Raw genomic sequence first — 22,653 nt, forward strand, 5'->3', positions numbered from 1 at the left:
GGGAGCAGAAACCAAGACGTCTAGACTTGTGGAGACTGCTTCACACAGAAGACAGTGATCACATTCTGAAAAACATCCCTTATCCCAGGATGCTGACATAGTATCAGAGCAGTACAAGACCCCTGAATTACCAAGTGACACAGTCCAGGCCTCCTTCATTCTGATTCTAAAACCTTCGACCTTCTGCTCTTTTTAACCCCAAAGCATTCACAGAGATGTCTACAGTGCTTGATGAATGGTTTTTCCCCATGATTTCCTGGTTTAGCTGGAAATTTTGGCCCAGAAACTTTGAGCCCAAAAAGAGTTGGAAACATTCTTTTCCTTAAGATTTGGTTGACTTGCTCTCAAGAGAGACAAGGACGGCAGAAGAAAAGTGTTGTTCTTCTGTAGGCATCTCTACTGAATGCAGCCTCACCACAACCACACTGAAGGCAGGCAGCCAGCCCGTCTTGTTGGGGGGCAGCAGGTGAGAATAAGGTTTGCCCGTTCTATGCCATTGCTAGTGTGGAGCTGTGATTGGATAATACAACCCCTGGTAACTAACCTGAGGCAGGTAAATGAAATATACAACTCTTTCAGTCCAAGATATACACCATGTATATATCAAGGACCACCGACTCATTCATAAAACCATGAAAGATAATGTAATGTGAACAGAATCCCTTTTAAGGATACGGAAGCATCCTCAGCTATGAAGGAAATAGCCCCACCAACTACAGAGGCTCCTCTGCAGATAAAATGGGGAAAACATACAAGGGAACAGCAGATGGAAATTTCTTTATGCTCTCTGGCTACAATAATCCTGAGAGAAACATTTTGCCTCTTTGATTCCCAGGGTGAGATGAGAGAAAGAAATGAAGATGATTCTTTTAAAATGATTAGCCAACGACTGGTCAAAATTTGATCTGGTATGCAGATCAAAGTCTGATGTGGATTATTTATTTTTCTACAGTAGTTAAAGACTAATCAGACCCTCTTAGTGAATTTGAATGGTCTTTTGATTTTTGTCTAGGATTCAATGTATCTAAGCTCCTAATGATGCTTTTCTTGTCTCTGAAGAAAAGTCAGAGCTGAGTGAGAGGAGATGAAGCCCCTGCCCCATTGGCTAGTGCATACCTGGATGGGCCTGGCTGGCCTCCTTGGGGGGATTCTGGGGAGCTGGGAAGCTGACGGGGTTGCTGCTGGGTTCGGCCTTAACCTCCTGAGATGAACTGGTTGCTGATGGTTTGGAAGACAGTACAGCAGAATGACTCGAATGATGGATGGAATCTACAAAACCCATGAATGAAAGAACATGTTTGGTATTCTACAAAGAACTGGAATCTGATCTTACAATTTAACCAGGGCAGAGCCTTGTTTTCAGAGAGAGCACCAAGCACAAGCACTGTGAGCAGCTTTCATTCCTTACTTGCAGATTGCTCCTTCAGTGAGAAAAGCCACCTGAGAGGTAATAGTGGGGCTCAGAGCCGGGAACCAAGACAAAGGCACCTCCAAAAATACCAGGCAAGGGCAGCAGCAGATGTGGACACCCAAGGAAACTCAGGGGTTCAGGAGCTGCAGCGGGTGGAGGGATAAGACATCCCATCTTAAAGGAGGAGATCAATCAGACAGATTGTGTGCCCGTGAGGCAGTGGGGAAACAGAAGTCTCCATCCTCTTCTCACTCTTCCCACTGTGGTTTGCCTGGTTCAGCCTGACACATGCCAAAGTGTATCTATAAAGCCTGGATGTAGACGTCTCCTCTCAGCCTAGAACAAGGTGGTTCCACTCAGAAAGTGGAGGCTACCTGAGTGACCAGGTGAAGCCTTCTTCTCTTCATAGTGTGTGTACTCGCTGGCGATGTCCATGTCAGAGCAGGCTTCCAGCTCGTCAGACAAGAAGGAGGAGCTGCTGGGACAGCGCTGAGAGTCTGACAAGGCATGGCTGCTGCACGGTGTGAGGGAGCGGGCGTCCAGCTTGGCCTGCAGGACTTCGATCACTTTCTCCTTCTCCTGCAGCTCCCTGCTAAGCCTAGTGGGGTGAAGGAGGACAGAGGGGAAGCCAGAATCACTGGATGAGCTAGTTCTTATGAGGAAAACTACATAAGTCAAGGGGACCATGCCTGCAAAGAATAAATGAAATTACCCATGTCTGGTTTAGGAGTGAGAAGTAGGCTGGGTGCAGAGGGAGGGGAAGCAAGAGGTGCCCAGTGCACTGGCCACACGATACACTGAGGACTCCCAGGGGCTCAGCCAGCCCTCTAAGGCACTGCTGCTCCAAGCGTGGTCCCCAGGACAGCTGGAGGCTGAGAACTGCTGGTTCCCGGTCTCCAACAACATAAGTACAGAAATGGACGGTGAGCACTGAGAAACACAGCAGTGTGGCATTCTCACTACATCCAAGAGTACGTAAGTAGAATCATCTGGCTGATTAAGGTTCAGACCATGTGTGGGTCTATGATAGATTAGAGATAAAAACAAAATCCTTTGTCCTTCACCACAGATATTTTGAGGAGCACTGAGTGGTCAAAAGCATACTCATGACACAAAGGGATTTGATCTAGTAACTACAAAGAACTCTGAGCCTGAACTTTATTGCACATAAGAAACGATGCAGTGACTCATTGAAAACTGGTTTCCAAGGCACTGTAGCCTCCCAAGATCTGCAACATTGAGGGATTTTATTAGGAACTGTAATCCAATTCTTTTTTTCCCAGGGAAACTGTATGGCCACTAAACTAGCTGCTAACTCAACTTGGGGGTAAGCCAACTTGGCAAAAAGCACACTGTGTATTTAAACACACAGAGTCAGGGAGCAGAGGAGATCCTTGGGGTGCCAAGGACCCTTGAAATTTGGTAAGTTTACTTTTAGGTCAGACTGACTCCAGGTTACTAAGCCTGGAGAATCATTATACAAATAGAAATCAACAGAATTCTATCAAAAGAGTGTAAAGAATTGGGCTAAAAAGAACAGGAAGGTGTTTCATGAACAAATTAATTCATTACAATCAGTGTTTTCCATACCCACCTCCCCACTTCTGACTTGTGAAGTTGCAGCCCTCCTTGATCCCTTAGGCCTTGTTCCCAATTACTTTACCAGATTCTATTTGAATTACCTCAGAGCCAGTGGCTCGAGTCCAGCTTGATCTTTCTCACTTTTATGATCCTCTGCAAACCAAATTCAGAAAGAAACAGTAAGAAATTAAACAGGTCTCACTTTACACATTACAACTGCAAGAGCCTATTCGAGTGCAAAATAGTGACCACTCTATGTGTGGTCAGGACATGTGGAAGAATTAATCTGGGAGACCTCAGGCAGCATCTTTAGAGAACAGACCTGCGGGATCTCCAGCGCTCGCCAGGCAGAACTTCCCTGACCTGGCGATCACCATCATGACTGCCTCTGCCCCAAATCAATGCAAAAAAAAGTTTAAAAGGCACTTGGCCAGATTCCCTCTGTAACATACCAGGCTCCAAGCCTGCCACAGAATGACTCCCAGGTGAGAGCTCTGTGTCCCCGCATAGCTTTCACGTAGAACCTACTCTTGCTTTGAGGAAGTGACCAACAGCCCTGCCCCACCTCTGCACCTACCACTGGGATGTGGGTTGGTTGTCCCCCAAAACTGATCCTGCTGTGCCCCCTCGGGTGCTCTCAGGAAATTCTAAGTAAAAGACTCTAACCGTGACCAATATTCCTGGCCTGTGTACTGTGATGTTCAGTGCCCATGTTCAAGTGGGCATGGTGCTGTCCTTTATCTCTATTTGAATTATATTCATGTGTGATGCCGGGCAATAGGCGAAGAAACAAGAGATGTCAAAAGGTAAGTCATTTGCCCAGAGACTGAATGGTAGCATCAGGCTAGAGCTTGTGTCTTGCAGTTCTCAATTCAGGGCTCTTTTTATTGCCATAAAGTCCTCCCATCCCTCCTCCCTTTCTCCCCCAACACTGGATGAACTCAGCCTCCTTTCCCAAAGGGCACATTCCATAAATGATGACGTTTCTACAGTTGTAATCACGGCCTCTCTGACCCTGTGGTTCCTCCTCTGTGCGGCCTACTGGCCAGTCCTGATCCAATAACAGCCCCCGGGAATGAAGCAGAAGCAGGACTTGGGTTAACAGCTGTGGCAGGTGAGGCGGCCATCTGGGGCTAGGCTCTGGGAGTCACCGAAAGGGTACCAAAGCCATGAGGCCAACTTACTGGTGCTGAGTTTGCTGGTGAGCCTTTCTGTCAGCTGGCTGCCCTGGGCGAGGTGCTCCCGGAAGCTCTGTCCCAGGTAGTAGTCAATGTCATTGCTCCTTAGGAGGTCCTCGAAAGACTTTACTGTGTCTTTCGAGTGCTGGGTGAGAAGATAACAGATACCTCTCCCTTCCCGTATTTTCTGACGTAGGTAGGACAGTTCTCGGGCCTGGTCCTGAATCAGGGAATCATATTTCCTAATGAATGAAAGAAGAGGAAAGAGTAAGAATGGAAAATTAAGCTATGGGGGCTTCTGTAGAGATTTCTGTAAGAGCATCTCTAAGAATTCCTCAGTTTATGCTGAGTTCTGGCACCAAAACCAAAGGATGTATTTAAGAGTAAATTCTGTTCTGACAAGCTTGCATCAAACACCATGGTACACCACCATTCCTCCACTGTTTAATATGCATTAGTCATGTGCCAAAAGGGAAAACTAAGTTCTGTGGGGGTAAATACCGTGCTGTATTTTACTTCCCTTACAGCACCAATATAGTGTAGACTTCTAGTTGATAATAAATGCTAAATATATTTATTGAGTAGGCACTCAATAAATACTAAAAATCCAAAAAAGTCCTTTCATGTCCTCTACTTCAAAGACCATCTATATTACGGCAGACTGTATTTTGCAAAGATGGCCGTTACTCAAGCTCCCGTTCCACATGCTTGGCTACAATGTGGCTGTGCCCCTCTTTCATCATTAGGTAGAAGTCATTCTCTACCTCCTCAAATCCGTGTGGGCTCTGTGACACTGTGCCAAGTCCAGGAATCACTCTTAATTCACTGGGCAACTTTTACTTCCTGACTCTTGGAAGCCAGCTACCATGCTGAAGTGAGACAACCACTATGAGAGGCCCAGGCCAGGAAGAAAGGCCCCAGAAGACAGGAAGCCACGTGCAGAAAGAGAGAAGCCAGGGAGCACTGTGTCACCAGACACGTGGATGAAGAAGCCATGTCTAGCCAGACATCTCAGTGACTCCAGCCCCAGCCATCATCTGACAGCATGAGAGACCCCAAGTGAGAGCTACCTCTACTAAGCCCAGCCAATCCACATAAATTACTGTTTGAATCCCCTACTTTGGGGTGGTTTGTTACTCAGCATAGATAACCTGGATACTGAGATGGACATCTAGTCCAGTGTTTTTCAACACGAAGTATTAATAACAATAATAATTATGGCAAATAGGGTTGAGAGCTTTAATATGTTCTAGGCATTGTTATAAGCACATAGATTAATTCATTTAAACCTAATAACCACCCTTTGAGATAGGTTTTCTTATTATCCTCATTTAATAGATAAAGAAACAGGCTCAGGAAGACTAAGGAGCCTGTAAGTACTGGACCTAGGATTCAAACCCAGGAAGTCTGCCTCCAGTTTTACTACTTGTATGTCTGGTCGCTGTATGAAGGCATTCCTAAGAGGAAATCCCAGGGACCTGGTATCTCCCAGCAGGGGTCATGTGTCCTTTCTTAACACCCAGGGCTACCATTGAAATAGGTCCTCTCTGACTGCCCCAATGGGTTCTCTCTTCTACCTGCCTGGGCTTCCCTATTTCACACATAAACTTAGACATCTTCAATCAAGCAGTGATCCACAGAGCACCCTCCTTACCCAGGCCACGAAGCAGATCTCAGCTCCTCGGCCAGCTTCCCTTCCGTTCCAGTTTTTGGGAGCTGGGCTTCTAGCTGGGACACCCTCTGGATCAGACTCTCCAGATCCTTTTTAGCCTGAAGCCCTGGAGGGTAGAAAGCCCCAGTGCCATCAGACAGCCACCCCTCGTCCTCATCAGTGACACTGTGCGGTGAAGTTCCTTCTAGGGCACCAACGGCCTTCAGCTTTCGGGGTCTCTCCAGACTAGATGAATAATCGCTTGTAACTGAGAGGGACCGAACCCGGCTCTTCAGGTTATGAATGACCTTGTTGGCGTTCTGCAGCTGGGCCTTCAGATCTTTGATGTCCTTACGTAGGACAGAGATGTCTTCTGACTTTCCATACGCCCGGAGCTCCTCCTGCTTCCCTGGTTGGCTCTCCAGGGGCTTCTTCCCAGGGGGGCTGGTCATTGTGGAGTCCAGGTGTCCCTGCTTGGAGCACAGCCCCTCCATCAAGACTGTTTCCCTGAGGCTGTCGTGCTCCTCACACTCTGAGAAAAGATAAGACATCCTCCTGAGTAAAGCTGGGCATGCTGCTGAGGCCATGCCCTTCAAGGTCTTGAGGACAATAATTACTAGAACAAAAGTTAAAGCAGTACTTTATTCAGTGCTGGCACTATGCAGGCCTCCATATGCTGTATTTCTTGTCCTCCAAGAGCCCTGCAAGTCAGGTGTGGTCACCTTCTATTTTACTCAGTGTTTTTCTCCTCAATTTCAATTTGGTGAATGTCCCTATAGCTAAAGTACAGAAAAACACTTTTTTTAGATGTTCAGTTTGCATATCCCCCTGATAGTTCAGTTGGTATCTGCCTGCAATGCAGGAGACCCTGGTTCAATTCCTGGGTCAGGAAGATCCGCTGGAGAAGGGATAGGCTACTCAGTACTGTATTCTTGGCTTTCCTAGTAGCTCAGCTGGTAAAGAATCCTCCTGCAACATGGGAGACCTGGGTTCTATCCCTGGGAAGGGAAGATCTCCTGGAGAAGGGAAAGGCTACCCATTCCAGTGATCTGGCCTAGAGAATTCCATGGACTGTATCATCCATGGGGTCCCAAAGAGTTGGACATGACTGAGCAACTTTCACTGACTCACTCAAAGCTCATTTGATCTTCTCATTAATAAATAGACTTTAGTATTTTTTTTTTTCTGGTGGTTCAGATAGTAAAGAATCTGCCTGCAATGCAAGAGACTGGGTTTGATCCCTGGGTTGGGAAGATCCTCTTGAGAAGGGAATGGCAACCCACTCCAGTACTTTTGCCTGGAGAATTACATGGACAGAGGAGCCTGGTGGGCTGCAGTCCATGAGGTCACAGAGTCAGATACAACTGAGCGACTAACACATACACAGTATTTTTTCTGAAATAATCAGCTGGATGGAACATCTTTTTTTAAAGTTCACGCTGAATTTTTTTTTTAAACAGGCAGCATGTTGAAAACTAATTGTAGAAATTCAAACTCACTCTCAGCTTCATTTTGGGCATGAGTTCTCCAAACTTTCTGTCCCCCTCTGTCCTGTGTCCCCTTCAGTCTACTGCACCCCTCAGCCCTGCTCCTCATCAGATGTGGGGTTGGCCAGCAGCACCCAAATGTGAAGGCTGCCCTTAGTGGGGGAGGGCGAGTCCCACACCCAAGCTCTCACCAGGGCTGGTGCTCTCCTCCCGCTCAGCCTCGTTCTCGCTTCGGCCACAGGTCTCATAGCCCAGGTCCTGGAGGTCCACCTGCACCTGCTTGCTGTCCTGCTTCACCGACGATCCACCTGCTTGGGGACAGACCGGGGGTGCTACAGAGGATCGAAATTTCCCACATACACTCATCCTCAGCAGCATGCACCCTGGCCCTTGGGGAGGTCAGACCCCGAGTGGGATAGATGCTTCTCTGGACTGAGGTGGGAGAAGAAACACCTGCTCCAGGCACCAGGCCCTCCCCACCAGGTGAGCTTGTTCCCCATTGGTGAGCTTACCTACAGATAACCTGGGCTTCCCTGGGACCAGACATGTTTAAGTCAGACACTGTATACTATCAGCTCTACAAGCCCCAGGGAAACTAGCAAATGCTTTGTTCATGGGGCTCAGGGAATGTTTGGATGGAGCAGAACTAACTCAGGTTCAAAGACACCAAGATCTGCACTGTTCTGTAAGTGTTATAAACGTGACTGTTTTATGTTAAACTGATAAAAGTTAAATAAAACTTTAAATCCTCAAATTGAATTAGCTACATTTCATGTTCTCCATAACCACATGTGATGTAGATACAGAACATTTATGTCACTGCAGAAGTTCTACGAGAAAGCACTGATTCTAGACCAACAACATGGTACATTTTTGAAGAGTCTACTGTGGTGCAAAGAGGAGCAGAAGAGAAAGAATCAACATATGTTGAGAGTGGTAAGGCAGTCTGTTGACTGTACCAGAAATCAGTGAAGCTAGATGTTAGCTCATTTCCTCCCTATGCTGTCACTGCAAACTTGCTTTATTCATTTATTTGTTTCTGCCATCTGCAAACTGAAGTTAAGTATCCACTTCCATGGGCTTCCCTGGTGGCTCAGTGAAGAATCCACCTGCCAAAGCAGGAGATGTGGATTCGAGCCCTGGGTCAGGGAGATCCCCTGGAGAAGGAAATGGCAACACACTCCAGTATTCTTGCCTGGAAAATCCCAAGGACAGAAAAGCCTGGCAGGCTACAATCCATGGGGTTGTAAAAGAGTTGGACATGATTTAGTGACTAACAAAAACAATCCACTTCCACAGTGCTAAGGTCATAGTCAGGATTAAATTGGCCATGAGACTGGGAAAGAAGAGTGAAGTCTGCAAAGCATGAGCTTCTCAGGAAGAAGACAGGTGGTGGTGAACTTAAGACTTACTAAACATGACTCTGTATTTCTCCAGCTGGTTGGCCTGGGCAAAGACAGTGGCTTCTGATATCAGCAGCTTCTCCTGGAGATCCTGATAGCGTTGTTTGCATTGCGCCAACTGGGAGCGCAGGTGCTTCGTGGATCCTGAGAGGCTAAATTCTGACTGCGGCCCAGGATCATGGGTCTGGGGCTGGTTATCCAGCTGTGAAAAGAGCCAGCACAGAGTCAGGGCCATCTGAGCGCCTCCCCAGGCAGTGGTGGCCACTTCGCCTTGCGAACCCTGTGTACTTCATCCATGTGTCTGTCGTAACATTCCTCATTCCACTTGGCAGCTACTTGCTTTCCAGACTGAGCACCTGGAGAGCTGGGGTGATGTTTTATTTATCTCTGTTGCTACAGCACACAGCACAGTGCCACCTGAGTCTGTGAGGAACCCTCAGCAAATGTTTGTTCAATGGTTGAAAAGAGAAGGGGTGGAAACCTCCACTCATCTCTCCCTGCATTCCTACCCAGTTGTTCTCTCAGTCCTCTGCAATCCATTTTACCTAATCCTCAGCAGGCAATGGCACCCCACTCCAGTACTCTTGCCTGAAAATCCCACGGGCGGAGGAGCCTGCTGGGCTGCAGTTCATGGGGTCACAAAGAGTCGGACACGACTGAGCGACTTCACTTTCACTTTTCACTTTCATGCACTGGAGAAGGAAATGGCAGCCCACTCCAGTGTTCTTGCCTGGAGAATCCCAGGGACAGGGGAGCCTGGTGGGCTGCTGTCTTGGGGTCGCACAGAGTCGGACACAACTGAAGCGACTTAGTAGCAGCAGCAGCTCAACCCCCTCCCCTTAGAGAATCCTGACAGTTCCTCTGAGGCTCAGGAGCAGACCCCTGTGCTGAGCTGTGAAGTACACAGCAGTGATAAGTAAGAGATGTCATTACACACCACTGACTGGCTGCCTTAAAGCCCCGTGTGGCTCTATATTGCATCCTATGGAAATGATCTGGTTTTGTGCCATCTTTCCCCGCCATGTTGAATATCTGAAGGGCAGAGATGAAGTCTTATTGCCTGTTTCCAGTGCCTAGTGTCTTGCCTGGAAAATTAAGCACCCAAATATTTATGAAAATTAATTACTCATGTAATATTCATGAGATAATATCATAAAAGAAACCTTTCTAAAGGCTGGATGTTAGAGGAACATTATCACCACTACTTGTGGTGCAAAGGTGCCCTTCCCGTGGTACCTCCTGACCCACAGGGCAGACCTGTTTAAGGCAAAAACGGACATTTCCAGCCTTTCTCCAAGGGCTTTTCATCTAACCCCATACTTACTTGGTGAGCATCCACTGTGAGGGCAGCCCCAAGGTCAAGGCTCCGGGGTCTGGGGCACGGCCTTGTGGTCACACCCTCCTCTTCTAGGCATTGGTGCTTTCCAGGAGAGTAAACCAGCTCTGTGTTCATTCTGTTGATCTCCTTGGCCAGGTGCACAAGGAGCTCAGGATTAAGCTTACTAGTCCCTTCCTTGCTGCTCAACACCAGCTGTTCTTTGAGGAGGCTGATGATATTGCGGGCATTCTTCAGTTTTCCCTGGACCTTTCTGAATTCAGCCTGAAGGCTATTCTCATTCAGAACCCCTTTGGCAACCACAGTCTCCACCATCGCCTCGCCCTTCTCCTTGTCTTCCTCAATCTCCCATCCATCAGACATTGCTTCTCCCATCTGCTCTTTCAGCTCTGCATTCTCAAGGCAAAGGCTCAGCATGGTGTTCCTGCAAGAAACATACACAGTCAGGGGCCGGGTCTGGTCTTGGCCTCATTTCCTAAGAGCCCGGTTAACCCACAACTCAGTCCATCAGAGACTCAGAGACACCCCAGTACATGAAGTGACTTCAGAGACCTATTAAAACATCCCTTATTTTATATACAAAGAAATCAAGGCTCAGGAAGAGCAGGAGATTCCCCACACTCCCATAAATACTTGGCAGCATTATCACTAAAAATCTGGGACTCAAGACACACAGTCTACTTGTCTTTACCCATGTTTGCAACCTCATGTTCTAATTTTCAGTGGCCTGTAGAATAAACAAGGATACTTAAACTGTTAATAAAAAATTAAAAAGGACATTGCCTGGGATAAATTTATTATTATGTAGACTACAGTTCTATTAATTATCATCAGTCATTTTTCAACTACTGGATGAGAAACTGGGACCCAGGAACACAGAAGAAACAAACAACACTAACCAGAACTGTAGTCAAATGTACTTATGCTAATTAGTTGCTTTCTGTCTGGCTCCTTTGTAGGAGATCGTCTTCATGAGAGCAGGGATTCTGTCTGTCCTGTTCACCCAGTGTCCCCAGAGCCTCCACAGTGCCAGCTGCACATAGAATATTCATATTTGCTGAGAAGATATAATGGGCTAAACAACTAATTTTCACCAAGATATTCTGGTTGCAGCTTTTCCTCCCACCAAATCCTTTACTAGGATTGGATGAAAGCAATAAAAAGTATGGCTTTAATAAGGCAATTTACTTAAAAAGGCAATTCACTTCATTGACTTAGTGGAGCCACTGGATGCTTACATGAAATTCTTAAGTGCTATGGTTAGTTCAGTGTCTGCAACTGAGAAGTTACAGAATTCTGCTCTTGTCAACTGCAGACCTGAGGAATACTAACAGCAGAATCCTAGGAGGTGCTTGCTTAAAAAGCTTTAGGGCTAAGGCCTAAGAATCCACATTTTATTTAAGTTCCACAGGTGATTCTTAAGCACGTTGAGAACTGCTGACCAGAGAGACAAAGGAAGTAGCTGATTCACAGCCTGAAGGACCAGCAGTTGGCTGTGCCTCTACACTGCGTTTCTCAGAATCCTAAAGTTTTGGAATAGAGCAGAGCTTGTCTAGAGTGAATTAAGGGTGAGCGTGGTTTAGGACACAGGAATCAGAGAGACTGTGAGAGTTTCCTCAACGGAGAAAAGGGGAACAGGTATTTTACTAAAACGGAGGTGTAACAGGGAAAGAAAGGGGCGAAAGGGGCACATGTGTGGTATAAAGAATATTTAATGTTATGTCATAACTTTGTATTTGGGGGAAAACCCTGCTGTTTTCACAATACAAACTAACAAAAGCAATGCTCAACGAAATCTTCCCAAAAGAGAATTACATAGAATTACGAATTACATAGTCAATCTTGTACAGTATCAGTGGTCCTTCTATATTCAGCTGTGGGATTGAAAGAGATGTACTGTTCTCACCCATGATAGCACAACAAAGTTTACACATAATGAAGTTTAAATCAAACTTAAGCTTTAGCTTAAGTAGAATTTAAGATGAGAAATATCATGATGATTCAGAGTAAAAGAACCAGAACAAAGGATGATTGCAAGAAAATTTCAAAAAACGTTCGATAAAGTATATAGGAGAAAAGGCTTAGAAATTAATATTTGGGAGCCAGGGATCTTGCCATGGACTATTATGCAAACTTCAGCAAGTTTGCTAGAACTTTTTGGGCCTGAGGTTCCTTAACAGTAAAAGGTACATTGTGCTAGATGTCAAAGTACTAATATTAATATTATTCTATGACTCAGGGACATTTAAGTGGCGTACAATAGACAGGGAAACTATAGGGTATGGATTAGGAGCTGTTCATCTGCACAGCTGTGTTCAAACAGCAGGCCATGAGGATTGTGACCCTTATGGACAAATGAGTGAGTGGATTATCCCTATGCTATTAGCATGTTTTCCAAGCTTCTTTGGGGGGCGAGGGGAAAGATTAAAGGCAGAGCCATTCTAGCCAATGAATAAGTTACTTCCCACTTTTGCAAAGTAAATAAAACAGAGATTATTAAAATTGTTATTCCACAATTTAAGGATTTGTGCTGCTGAGAGAAAGATGAGTGGAGGCTCTGTGTAAACCCTCCTCCTCATGGACTGTTCTGGTTCTGCATACAGCAGTGAAGCATCTTGGGTAGCAGGAGATTCCTTACACATTCCAGTCAATTCAAAAGAGCAATACCTGTCATACAACTGGGAGATTTCCACTTGTGACAGTCATACATATAGCAGAAAATGGGCATTTTTATATTAAATTAAGAACAGATTTATTTGAATAGGGCTTCCCTGGTGACTCAGAGGGTAAAGCGTCTGCCTACAATGTGGAGACCGGAGTTCAATCCCTGGGTCAGGAAGATCCCCTGGAGAAGGAAATGGCAACCCACTCCAGTACTCTTGCCTGGAAAATCCCATGGACTGAGAAGCCTGGTAGGCTACAATCCATGGGGTCACAAAGAGTCGGACACAACTGAGCGGCTTCACTTTTACTTTATTTGAATAGTTCAAATGGTAATTATTGATAATCACCATTATTCAGGGCTTCCCAGGTGGCTCAGTGGTAAAGAATCCACCTGCCAATGCAGGAGATGCAAGAGACACGGGTTTGATCCCTGGGTCGGGAAGATCCCCTGGAGGAGGAAATGGCCCTCACTCCAGTATTCTTGCCTGGGAAATCCCATGGGCAGGGGAGCCTGGTGGGCTATAGTCCATAGCATCACAAAGAGTTAGACATGGAGCACGTACACACACACACACACACACATATGCATTATCTAGTATTATTAGCTTTTCTAAGAACCTGTAGAACCATGCATGCATGGAGCCTGGGATGTGGACCAAGAAGCCCCATGGTGGCATGAATTCCTTGGCTGCAGCAATGTGGTCCCTTGGCTACAGCAGCCTCTCAATCAGCAGGCTCCTCTTCTCTGGGGCACGTCCTACCTGATGTGGGCCACAGAGGAGAATCCTGCTTCCTCAATTTGAGCCTTTAGCTCCTTCAGTTCCCCCTCAGCTTTCCTCTTCTCCTCTAAGTGCCGGTGAATTTCAGCCCTCAGGTGGAGCATTTCCTCCTGAAGACCCCTGTTACCGTCCCCTCCTGTCAGGGTGGGAGGAGCAGGAGACACATTCTGGGTCTCCACAGCTGCCCGGCTTTTCTCCAACGCCACCTTGATGAGCTGAAAGAAAACCACGGTTTAAAGAAGTTAGTTCACTAAGAGGATCTATGAGGAACATCAGAGCACAAAGGCAGCCTTTAAAGGGACCTAAAAAGGTAGACCTCCCTCCTAGGACTTTCCCAACCATGGGATCCCTGGAGACTGGGTTGGGTGAGAGGACGCACCACACAAGCAGGGAGAATTTTTGCCGTGGGCAGCAGGAAGAAATTGAGCAGGTGGGTGAGGAAAAACCACAAGCACACAACAAACTTAAAACAAATGTGAACAGACGAGGTTTAAAGAGAACTGGAGAGTGTGGATGCTCTTGATTCTTCTCTTTCTTGGGGGACAGAGTTCCCTGGGAGCCTTCTCACAAGACAAAAACTTCATCAGTTCCACAGCACTCAAGCCCTTGATTGCAAATAGCATGGCTAAGATACCACAGCTTAGAGCCTGAGGCTGGGCCTGTAACTCAGACTCTGACAAGGATGATTATGAGGAAGGATCTGGGCACTCAGGAGTCATAACCAGAGAAATAGGGTATGGGTGGAGTTACAGGTAAGACAAAGAAACTAATTTCATTGGCAGCAGGAGAATCACAATCTATAGTTGGCGAGAAGTTAAAGTTGAGACCACCTAGATGGGATGGGATGGGATAGGAGGAGGGTTTGGGGGAGAATGGATACATGTACATGTATGGGCTGAGTCCTTCCACTGTCCACCTGAAACTATTACAACCTTGTTAATTGGCTATACCCCAATATAAAACAGAAAGTTGAATAAAATATTTTAAAAATAAAATAAAATGAGGCCACCTGTCTAGCAACCACCTTCCCTGTTGGCTAACACTCTGTGCTGGTGCTGCCAGCCAAACTCTGTCTACAGATCTAAGCAAGTGAGAAGAAAACAAGCAGAAACAATTTCCAAGCAATTTGGTTTTTGAAGATACTCTTGAAGTTACTCCTTAAGATTTTAACAAAAGCAGACTGTATGGTTTTTTCCTCAAATAACAATTTTTTAACTTTTAAACTTTTTTACTGTTTGTCTTAGGGGCCTCTCCAGCTTTTTCATCATGCTCTTTAAAGAAACCAAAACCCAAGTATGATAATCTACTTAGTGTATGACCAATTATTTTAGTACATGAATTTCTTGCCTGTCAAATATTAATCTTATATCCCAATGTTATAATGGCTTCTTTTTCCTTTCAGCGGCAGCATTTTGGGGTTTTGCTTAACTTCAAATTGATTTTGACCTCCCAATTTTCCACCTCTCCACACAGCTATTTCTGGGTCATGTTTTCTCTCTATAAATATACTGACTTGTACCTGTCACAAATTCTTTCTGGCTATGAAGAACCACTTACAATCATCAACATTATCAAAATATTTATGTGCATCTCCATAAATCATGTAGTGGCCACTTGATTAGGAATGACTTGTAGAATTAATTATATTCTTGATTCCTTCAATTAGATCAGGAATATATTGAAGAAAACAGGGCTCAGAGGAGCTTAAATGAATCAGTGATTAATAGATCTGCTTGGCTCGGCTCAAAGCCACTGACTGTTGCTTTGGACCTCGTAACAGCATGCTAAAATCTAGGCTTCAGGTGCGTGCTGGGGTTGATTCATGGCGTGTATGTGTAAAGCGTTTAGTAGCACAGCACTGGAGGTTGTGAAGAGATGTGCAAGTTCTGCCCTCTCCAGGAAGAAAGGAGAAGCTGCCCACGTGTGCTCATTTCCCAGCACCAATCCCACCTGCAGCTGTAAGCCTGAGATCTGGGAGGCTCCTGAGAATGTCTCTATGGCTCTGCTGCCAGGCTTAGACTGGTGGCCATCCCCGCATGTGCCACGATGCACTTGGGACAAAATGGAGGAGGACTGGATAAAACCACTTTTGAAAGCTTATGACCTAACCTTTCATTTAAATTATGTGACGTTATCTTTATACATAAGCTCTTTGCAACTAAGTTACCTAAAATAAACACTGCCATCAGCCTTGCATATGGACACAGTTATTCTTTGCTGTTAATAAAGGGTGCTCAGTTGCTCAGTTGTGTTTGACTCTTTGGGGCCCCAAAGACAGGGGTCCTCTCTTGATGGAATTTTCCAAGCAAGAATACTGGAGCAGGTTGCCATTTCCTACTCCAGGGAAACCTTAAGGGTTCCTTCTGCTTAAAAATAATGTCTAATTTTAATGATGCCATCTATTTTTTCAGTGCCTTCTGGATGTATGTTATCTTTTATTGATTTAAATACAGTGGCTTTCTTTAAAAAGGGAAAATAAGACCCATGGAATGTCAACACTAGAATGGACCATATGGTTTATCTGGTCTGATTTCTTACTTTTAAATGAGAAAACAGAGATCTGATTTGTTCCCAGGCTAATCTGACTTTTCATATTTCAATGTCCAAGGGAGTTTATTTTGACTGCTTTGTCTTTAAATTTTAAATGCAAACGCATGAAAAGTGATTCTGGATCTAGCATTTTAATTATTTTTTTCTTTATCATCTATGGGAAGCTAATATTTCTATTGTTTTTCCTCAAGCAAAACCCCAGGGTTTTGCAGTGTATGCAATAGTGGTATGAATCCTGTGGTTCTATTGTTAATTACATCACATAAATTATTGTTGCTGTTGTTTTTCTCATTTCCTAATTTTTCTGTTCTATTGCTTCCATTTTATATTTCAGCTTTTTGGTGTGCTGGTTTTTCCATTTGCCCCACAGAAGTCAATGTGCAAACCTGATCTCTTATTTGAATAGAATGGCTTTGTTTTAGCCCTATTGCTCCATACCTCCCACAACGTATTCAGTTCTCAGACAGCATTAAGGTATTAAAAGTGACCCTTTTTCAAGTTCATCACTGCCTTTCTTTCCTTTGCATTTGTGACTGTTGATTAGTTTTCTCTATTGCAAAAGTTCAAATGAAGAAAGACAATGATGATTAGTTTCTTTCACAGGAATTTCCTAGGTATTATAGACTTTACATTTGATTGAGAATGGAATTGTGTGAGAGATACCTGGGGGAAATTACCATTATGGCCAGACCTGAAACTTCCTGAGGAGGGTGAGTCCAAAAACAAAGATGGAGCAATATGCTTTGGCCAAAAGTTGGTTCTTGCCTTAAAAGGAACATAAAGTTGGATGGATATGTGTATAAGGGGAAGTGTGTGTATGCCTGAGGCAGGAAGGGAGCTTGGTGTTGAGAATAAGGTCTACTCCCAAGGACATAACTAGGAGAAGCTCAGAGCACAACCTTAAGGGACCAGTTCCCTGGAAACAAGCAGATACATTTTTGAGAATCTGGACACAAGACAGTTATGACAAAACAAGCTTTATTTAATTGGTAGCAGAAGATCCACGCCCACAACCCTCAGAAAACTTGCTGTAAGTTTACAATGATTTCACATACCTCCTTCCCAGAACTGAAGATTGACTCTCAAGGAAAGGAGATGCAAAGAAAAACAGTGCTTACCCAAGATATTCTTTCATCCAACAGATAAATACTTGTCTAATTTATTAAGTATCTCCTATGCCAAGTGATTGCAGAAGGAAATGGCAACCCACTCCAGTATTCTTGCCTGGGGAATCCCATAGACAGAGGAACCTGGAAGGCTACAGTCCATGGGGTTGCAAAGAGTCGGACACGACTGAAGCAACTGAACACATGCCAAGGGATAGGGAAGACACTGCAAGGCAAGTACAAATGCCCCAATGTAACAATTTATTCCAGGGTTGGACTGACCTCAAAATGTAGTCTGATCATTTCTCCACTCTCAGCTATAGGAAAAAGAAGGTTGAGGAAGAAGTGACTTTACAAACCAGTCTGCCTATAACTGAGAATCAGAGTGGAGAACCCCTACTATCACGCATAGTTTGGACCACATCTGACTCTTTCCGTATCTGTGGCTCCTGCTCATATACTCTGAAGTTAATAACCATCAGTGTCAGCTTAACAGCTGACATCCCAGTCAAGCTCTGTGTGAGAGTAGATATTTTCACTTCCTGCAGACCCTTCTCTCCCACCCAAAATCCTCAATGCAATCAGGGAGTGAGAGGTGAGGCGAGGGATCGGCCCAGAGGGGCAACCGAGCACATAATTAAAGTTACAAGCATTGGTTAGAAGGACTCACAAGCTGTCCAAGCAAAAAGAGAAGTGGAGCTCGTGCAGGAACTCAAGGGATAAGTTAGGGCCAGGTGTGTTTAGAGCAACACAAAGGGGGTCTTGGTAGAAGGTAGAGAAACTGTGTTGAGAACGGGAGGTGTTTCAGACAACTGCTTATGTCCTCAAGAGTCAAAGATTGGGCCCAATCCTGTGAGGTTTGGGTCCTGCTCAAGTGGGTCTTTCCGTAGGATTATTAGACATGCCTCATCTTTTTCTTGTGCAGGAGATGAAGAGGCAGACTCATTTCCCCCATAGTTTTCCAACTGCTCCAAGGAAGCTATCTCTGGAAATGCCCAGCTGCTTCTGCAGAACGACAGATACCAATGATCCACTTGCTCCTGAAAAAATCTACACGACCGGTCCCTTTAGGACATGAGATTGCCAAATGTCCCTGGGCAAGGTGAAGACACAGAGGCGTTCCAGTGGATGCTATGGGATCACTCTCGGTGACTAAGTCCAGGACATTCTACCCTTGAACTCGAGAAAATGCTGGTTACACCTTCACTGCTGGTCAATGAGAACAATGTTTCAGCCTTGGGTACCACGTTCTGAGGTCCGACCAGGGCTTGCTCTTGATGTGTCATCTGCTGGTCACTGATTCATCACCACTTGAGCAGTCAAGTGCCCAAGAAAGTTCTCTTTTATATAGTGAGACTTCCCCAAGAATAAGCCTGGTTTTGGAGGCATTCCAGTCCTCTGTAGTTCCTCAGAGAGCACTCTCCTGAAGCAGGGGCCAGGCCTGCCACCTCCCCAAGTGGCCCTTTGGTGACTGTCTTCTGGGATGTGTTTCGGTTACAAAAGCCCAAGATGGTAAGTGTCCATGGTTTTGTTGTGAGTAAAAATTCTTCTGAAGCTATAGCTATAGATGGTACGTAGGGGCAAAGGAGGGCAGGAAGGGGCAGGGAGCAGGAGCACAAGATACAAGGAGCAAAAAGGGTGGATTGGAAAGAAAAATGGAGTGAGAATGGGGGTTGGAAAGGTGGCTGGGAAGCTTGGGGAGAGCAGGAAGAAGACAGGGAAGTGGTTTATGCACAAAGAGAGCTTCTCATGCCAGGCCCACGATGGCTGCAGGAGACCACCAGTCCCCGAAGGGCTCTGAGCCCTCCACCCCGGGACCCCAGGACTCAGCTTGGACTTACTTGCTGGTGGCTGTTGTGTGCAGCCTCCTCCTCGATACTGTCGGTAAACTCCGTGCTCGCATCCTCCGTGTCGTCCCCTGCAGCTGTACCTAGGAGTGGGTCCAGAAAAGAAAGGTGACTCCCTTCGCAGGTGCCTTCCAGACAGCAGCTTAGATTACACTCATTTTGCCATCCGCCTCTGATTTCTTCCTTTCCCCCCAGAGTGGTCCCCTTGCCAGAAGGGCAGACAGGGAAGGCAGCACCAACACTGTAGAAAAGTCATCACTGATACTTTGTTACTAACACTCCAGCTTAAACCTCAAAAGGTAAGCTGGCTTCAACTGCACAGCTGTTAGACTGCAGGACTAAGTGGTTACCCCTCTCACTTCTTTCCAGAAAGCCTGAATTATTTCCTTCCTGCCACTATGTAATAATTTTCCCTACTGTGACATGGACCCAATGCGACAACTTTTTCCCACCACTGAGTGCGGAGAGGATCCCCGATTTCCTTGGGATGGGGCAGCCCTGCTCCTCCCACGTTTCCATTGTTGGGATCAGTCGTGCGTGGGGTGATTACCTCTATGAGGAACCTTCCTGCGAGGGTCTCGTGTCCTACAGCAGCTGAGGTCTAGTCCAGCTCCAGGGCCGAGAATGGTTCAGCTGTTTCCTAACCCCTTCCTCTTACCTCCCCTCCTCCCATCGCCCCTAAACCCTTGTCCAATGCCAACATCCTGTGCCTGAAGGGTTTCTCGCACCATTTTGTCTAAAAGGAATTTAATCCATTCACTGACTCACCAAAAATGAACACAGTCACCCTGGGACACAAACATCTATGCCCCACACCAAGGGACAAGTAGCTGCAGTTCATGATCTAGATATATGTCTAGGGCAGTGCTGACCAACACAAGTTTTTGCAATTTTATGCCTTTGCTGTTCAGTTCAGTAGACACTATTCACATGTGGCTACTGAGCCCAAGGAAATGATTTTTTTCAAACATCTAAAAGTAAAATATTCTTTTTAAAAATATTATCCTGTTATGTCTAATCCTTTTGAAGAAATTCTGGATGGCACTGAGAGAATTAGTAGCAATACAAAGAATCACTTTCATAATTTTGTATCTGAAACTGTGGATACTGCTTAAAAGAATTTTCATGAGGCTTTTTTCTTATAAGAGTCCCAATGTTATGTCTGTCTATCTTTTTAAATGTAATTCAAATAGTCATACACTTGGCTGGTGGCTGCCATTTCAGACAGCACAAATATAGGGTGTTCCTTCTTCTCCACATCTGTAAAAATAAGACTGTTCATCAAATTTTAGATTAAGACCTATCGCTCACATTACTGATTTCTTCTGAAAATGTAGGATTTTATAATTAATTATAATTATAATTAATTCAAAGAAAATGTATCGTTGATACTCCTTGGGTCTTACAGAACCTGCACAAGTTAAACAACGCTGAGATCCAGTTCTGACCTTGGCCTCGGAAACCAACCTGTTACAACTCCTCTTCTGGCCACTGAGTAACCTGAGCCTCAGAGATTAGGTGGCTTGACCACAGTTACACAGCTGTAGCTAGCCCTGTATAAGAGCCATGCCAAGATGGCAAGTCTCTGGATTTTCAGGCAGAGACCACTCACTGTTCCTTCTGGTGACAAATCAGATTTTTGTCTCCTCCTCCAAGAGCAGAGAACCTGCTCCTGAGCTCGCACACCATGAATGAAAGGCTCTGCATAAATAATGAGCATTCACTACCCTCTACAAGTGAGATGAGCAGGCCAGCTCACACCTACACTCCATCTCTCGGCATCTGCAAGGTTATGCCAGGGTACTTGCAATGGCCCCGGCCAATCTCATGAAAAAGTACTAAAAGCATGTTGTCCTAACAGCTTAATTTTATGACTCATTTGCTGATCTTTACCATGAATGCTGTGTTCACTTCGGACCAAGGCAGTACCCTATTCAGTAAAGCCCTGCTCACAAGGAGACACCTTTGGAGCTCTGTGGCAGACTGTTGTACAATAGAGATTTCCAATACTTACTTTTTTAAACCAGCCCCAGAACCATCTCATTCAGGACACTGGTTTTCTAGAGGTGAATGAACACACTTCCTAAGCTGTGGGGGCTTTGGGAATTCATTGAACCCAGGATGCTAATTCACTTGAGGACAACTATGGTGTATTATGCTCACTTTGAACACTATTGTTCACTGTTCCCTGAACAATAGAGATCAGAACCTTTTTTTCTTTCTCTACAAAGAAAATGAATTGTTCCACTCAGTGACAGACTTAAAAAACACACTTTTCATATTGTTTCCCTTCTGAGTGTTGAAAAGAATAATCCTGTGGTTGAAGAAAGTTCAGCTCTATGAGGTCAGGATTCTCACCCCCACCATACCACACTGGGCTCACATCCTACGATGATTCCTGTACAGGATTCCAGAAGTAAGGTAAGTGGAGATTAGAAAGGGTGATTGTCACTGGCCTTGAAGGCTTCTAACCCTTTCTGCCCTCGACTTTCCTTTGTCGACCTTTCTGATGCCACATCTGCCTTTCTATTAATAATGTTCTCTCTTTAATTCACTCTGGGGCAGGATACCATGATTTTGACTTCATCAAGAGTTAAACGAAGACAAAGCAAAAATGCCCATTTCATCCTGACACTCTACTGCATAGGGGTTTTGTTTTCCTTATTCATTTTCTCAGCAGCAGCAGTCTGTGGTACTTCCTTCAGGGCAGCTTGACGGGTACCTCAGCATTTACCAATTTGAATGCAAAAGGCTTTTTTGAATGTGTTTGTTTGAGGGGTAAATTAAAAAAATATATATATATATACATGTATATATATATATAAAAAATATTGAAATAAGTTATCCTGCACAAAGTCCTACCTGTAAGTTTACAGTAGACAAGCCTCTGCTGTTACCATTCCTGGTTTTAAAAATGACAGTAAGAACTTCCCTTTTGTGGAGAATACCCTTTTCTAAGCTTTTCCAAGCAACAAAACACTTCTCAGAACTATAAATTTCTAATTTAAAGGTACTATATTTTATACTGATGAAGTTATTGCTAATGTTTGATAAATATGAACTAAAATGTTCTGCCACCTTTAGAACTACTGAAAGCTAAGAATCTGTTCTTTCAAATTTACCTTGTCTCTCGATCTCCAGGGTAAGTTTTACATGTTAGACTGGAAACTGTATTAAAAACTTTTATTTGAGGCTTCAATAATAGTTATCAAGTTGTGGTTCTCCCAAGTTTCAAGGCCCTGAATCACAGAGAAGGAGGTGCTACCAAAACTTCCCTCTCTTGAAGCATTACTTTCTATCAACTATCTGGCTCTATAAAGTACATAGAAATAAACTTCTAAATACAATACTTTAAAATCTTTGGGCAAAATTTAAGTGGTATGAAAATATAAGGTCTTTTTTATCACAGAGGCAAAAAGTCATACTTTTGTGCTTTTTAAGTTGAGGATGGCATAATTATTGAGAACATGGACTCTAGAGCCAGTTTGTCTAGGTTAGATTTCTGCTTGCATCATTAGTTATGTGCCTTTAGACAAATCCTTTTCATAACTTAGTTCTCTCACTTCTTAGGGTTAATAGTAATATCCACTCCATACATTTTTCAGCTATAAAGGGTTTGGTGCCTTTGAAGTGCTTGAAACAGTGCTTGGCATACACTCA

The 22,653-nt window shown here is 44.7% G+C and overlaps 1 protein-coding gene across 22 annotated transcripts in view; it reads right to left on the reverse strand.

Moving 5' to 3' along the window:
* PDE4DIPP2 (PDE4DIP) overlaps nucleotides 1-22,653 on the reverse strand; it is a 238,182-nt gene that overhangs the window by 21,382 nt on the left and 194,147 nt on the right. For 16 of the 22 annotated variants that reach the window (XR_011463617.1, XM_070367400.1, XM_070367395.1 and 13 more), the window contains 10 exons: nucleotides 18,988-19,076; nucleotides 13,473-13,705; nucleotides 10,036-10,471; nucleotides 8,721-8,913; nucleotides 7,500-7,619; nucleotides 5,825-6,353; nucleotides 4,177-4,412; nucleotides 3,094-3,145; nucleotides 1,786-2,009; nucleotides 1,117-1,269 (listed from right to left, as the gene is read on the reverse strand). Coding sequence is in view for 21 of the 22 variants with exons in the window: in XM_070367400.1 (XP_070223501.1) it covers nucleotides 1,117-1,269; nucleotides 1,786-2,009; nucleotides 3,094-3,145; nucleotides 4,177-4,412; nucleotides 5,825-6,353; nucleotides 7,500-7,619; nucleotides 8,721-8,913; nucleotides 10,036-10,471; nucleotides 13,473-13,705; nucleotides 18,988-19,076 (2,265 nt within the window). In the remaining variant the exon portion in view is untranslated. The remainder of the gene's footprint in view (nucleotides 1-1,116; nucleotides 1,270-1,785; nucleotides 2,010-3,093; nucleotides 3,146-4,176; nucleotides 4,413-5,824; nucleotides 6,354-7,499; nucleotides 7,620-8,720; nucleotides 8,914-10,035; nucleotides 10,472-13,472; nucleotides 13,706-18,987; nucleotides 19,077-22,653) is intronic. The other 6 variants (XM_070367402.1, XM_070367396.1, XM_070367387.1 and 3 more) reach the window with 1 other exon arrangement.

The sequence above is a fragment of the Bos mutus genome, chromosome 3 (assembly GCF_027580195.1).
Source record: "Bos mutus isolate GX-2022 chromosome 3, NWIPB_WYAK_1.1, whole genome shotgun sequence".
Classification (NCBI taxonomy): domain Eukaryota; kingdom Metazoa; phylum Chordata; class Mammalia; order Artiodactyla; family Bovidae; genus Bos; species Bos mutus.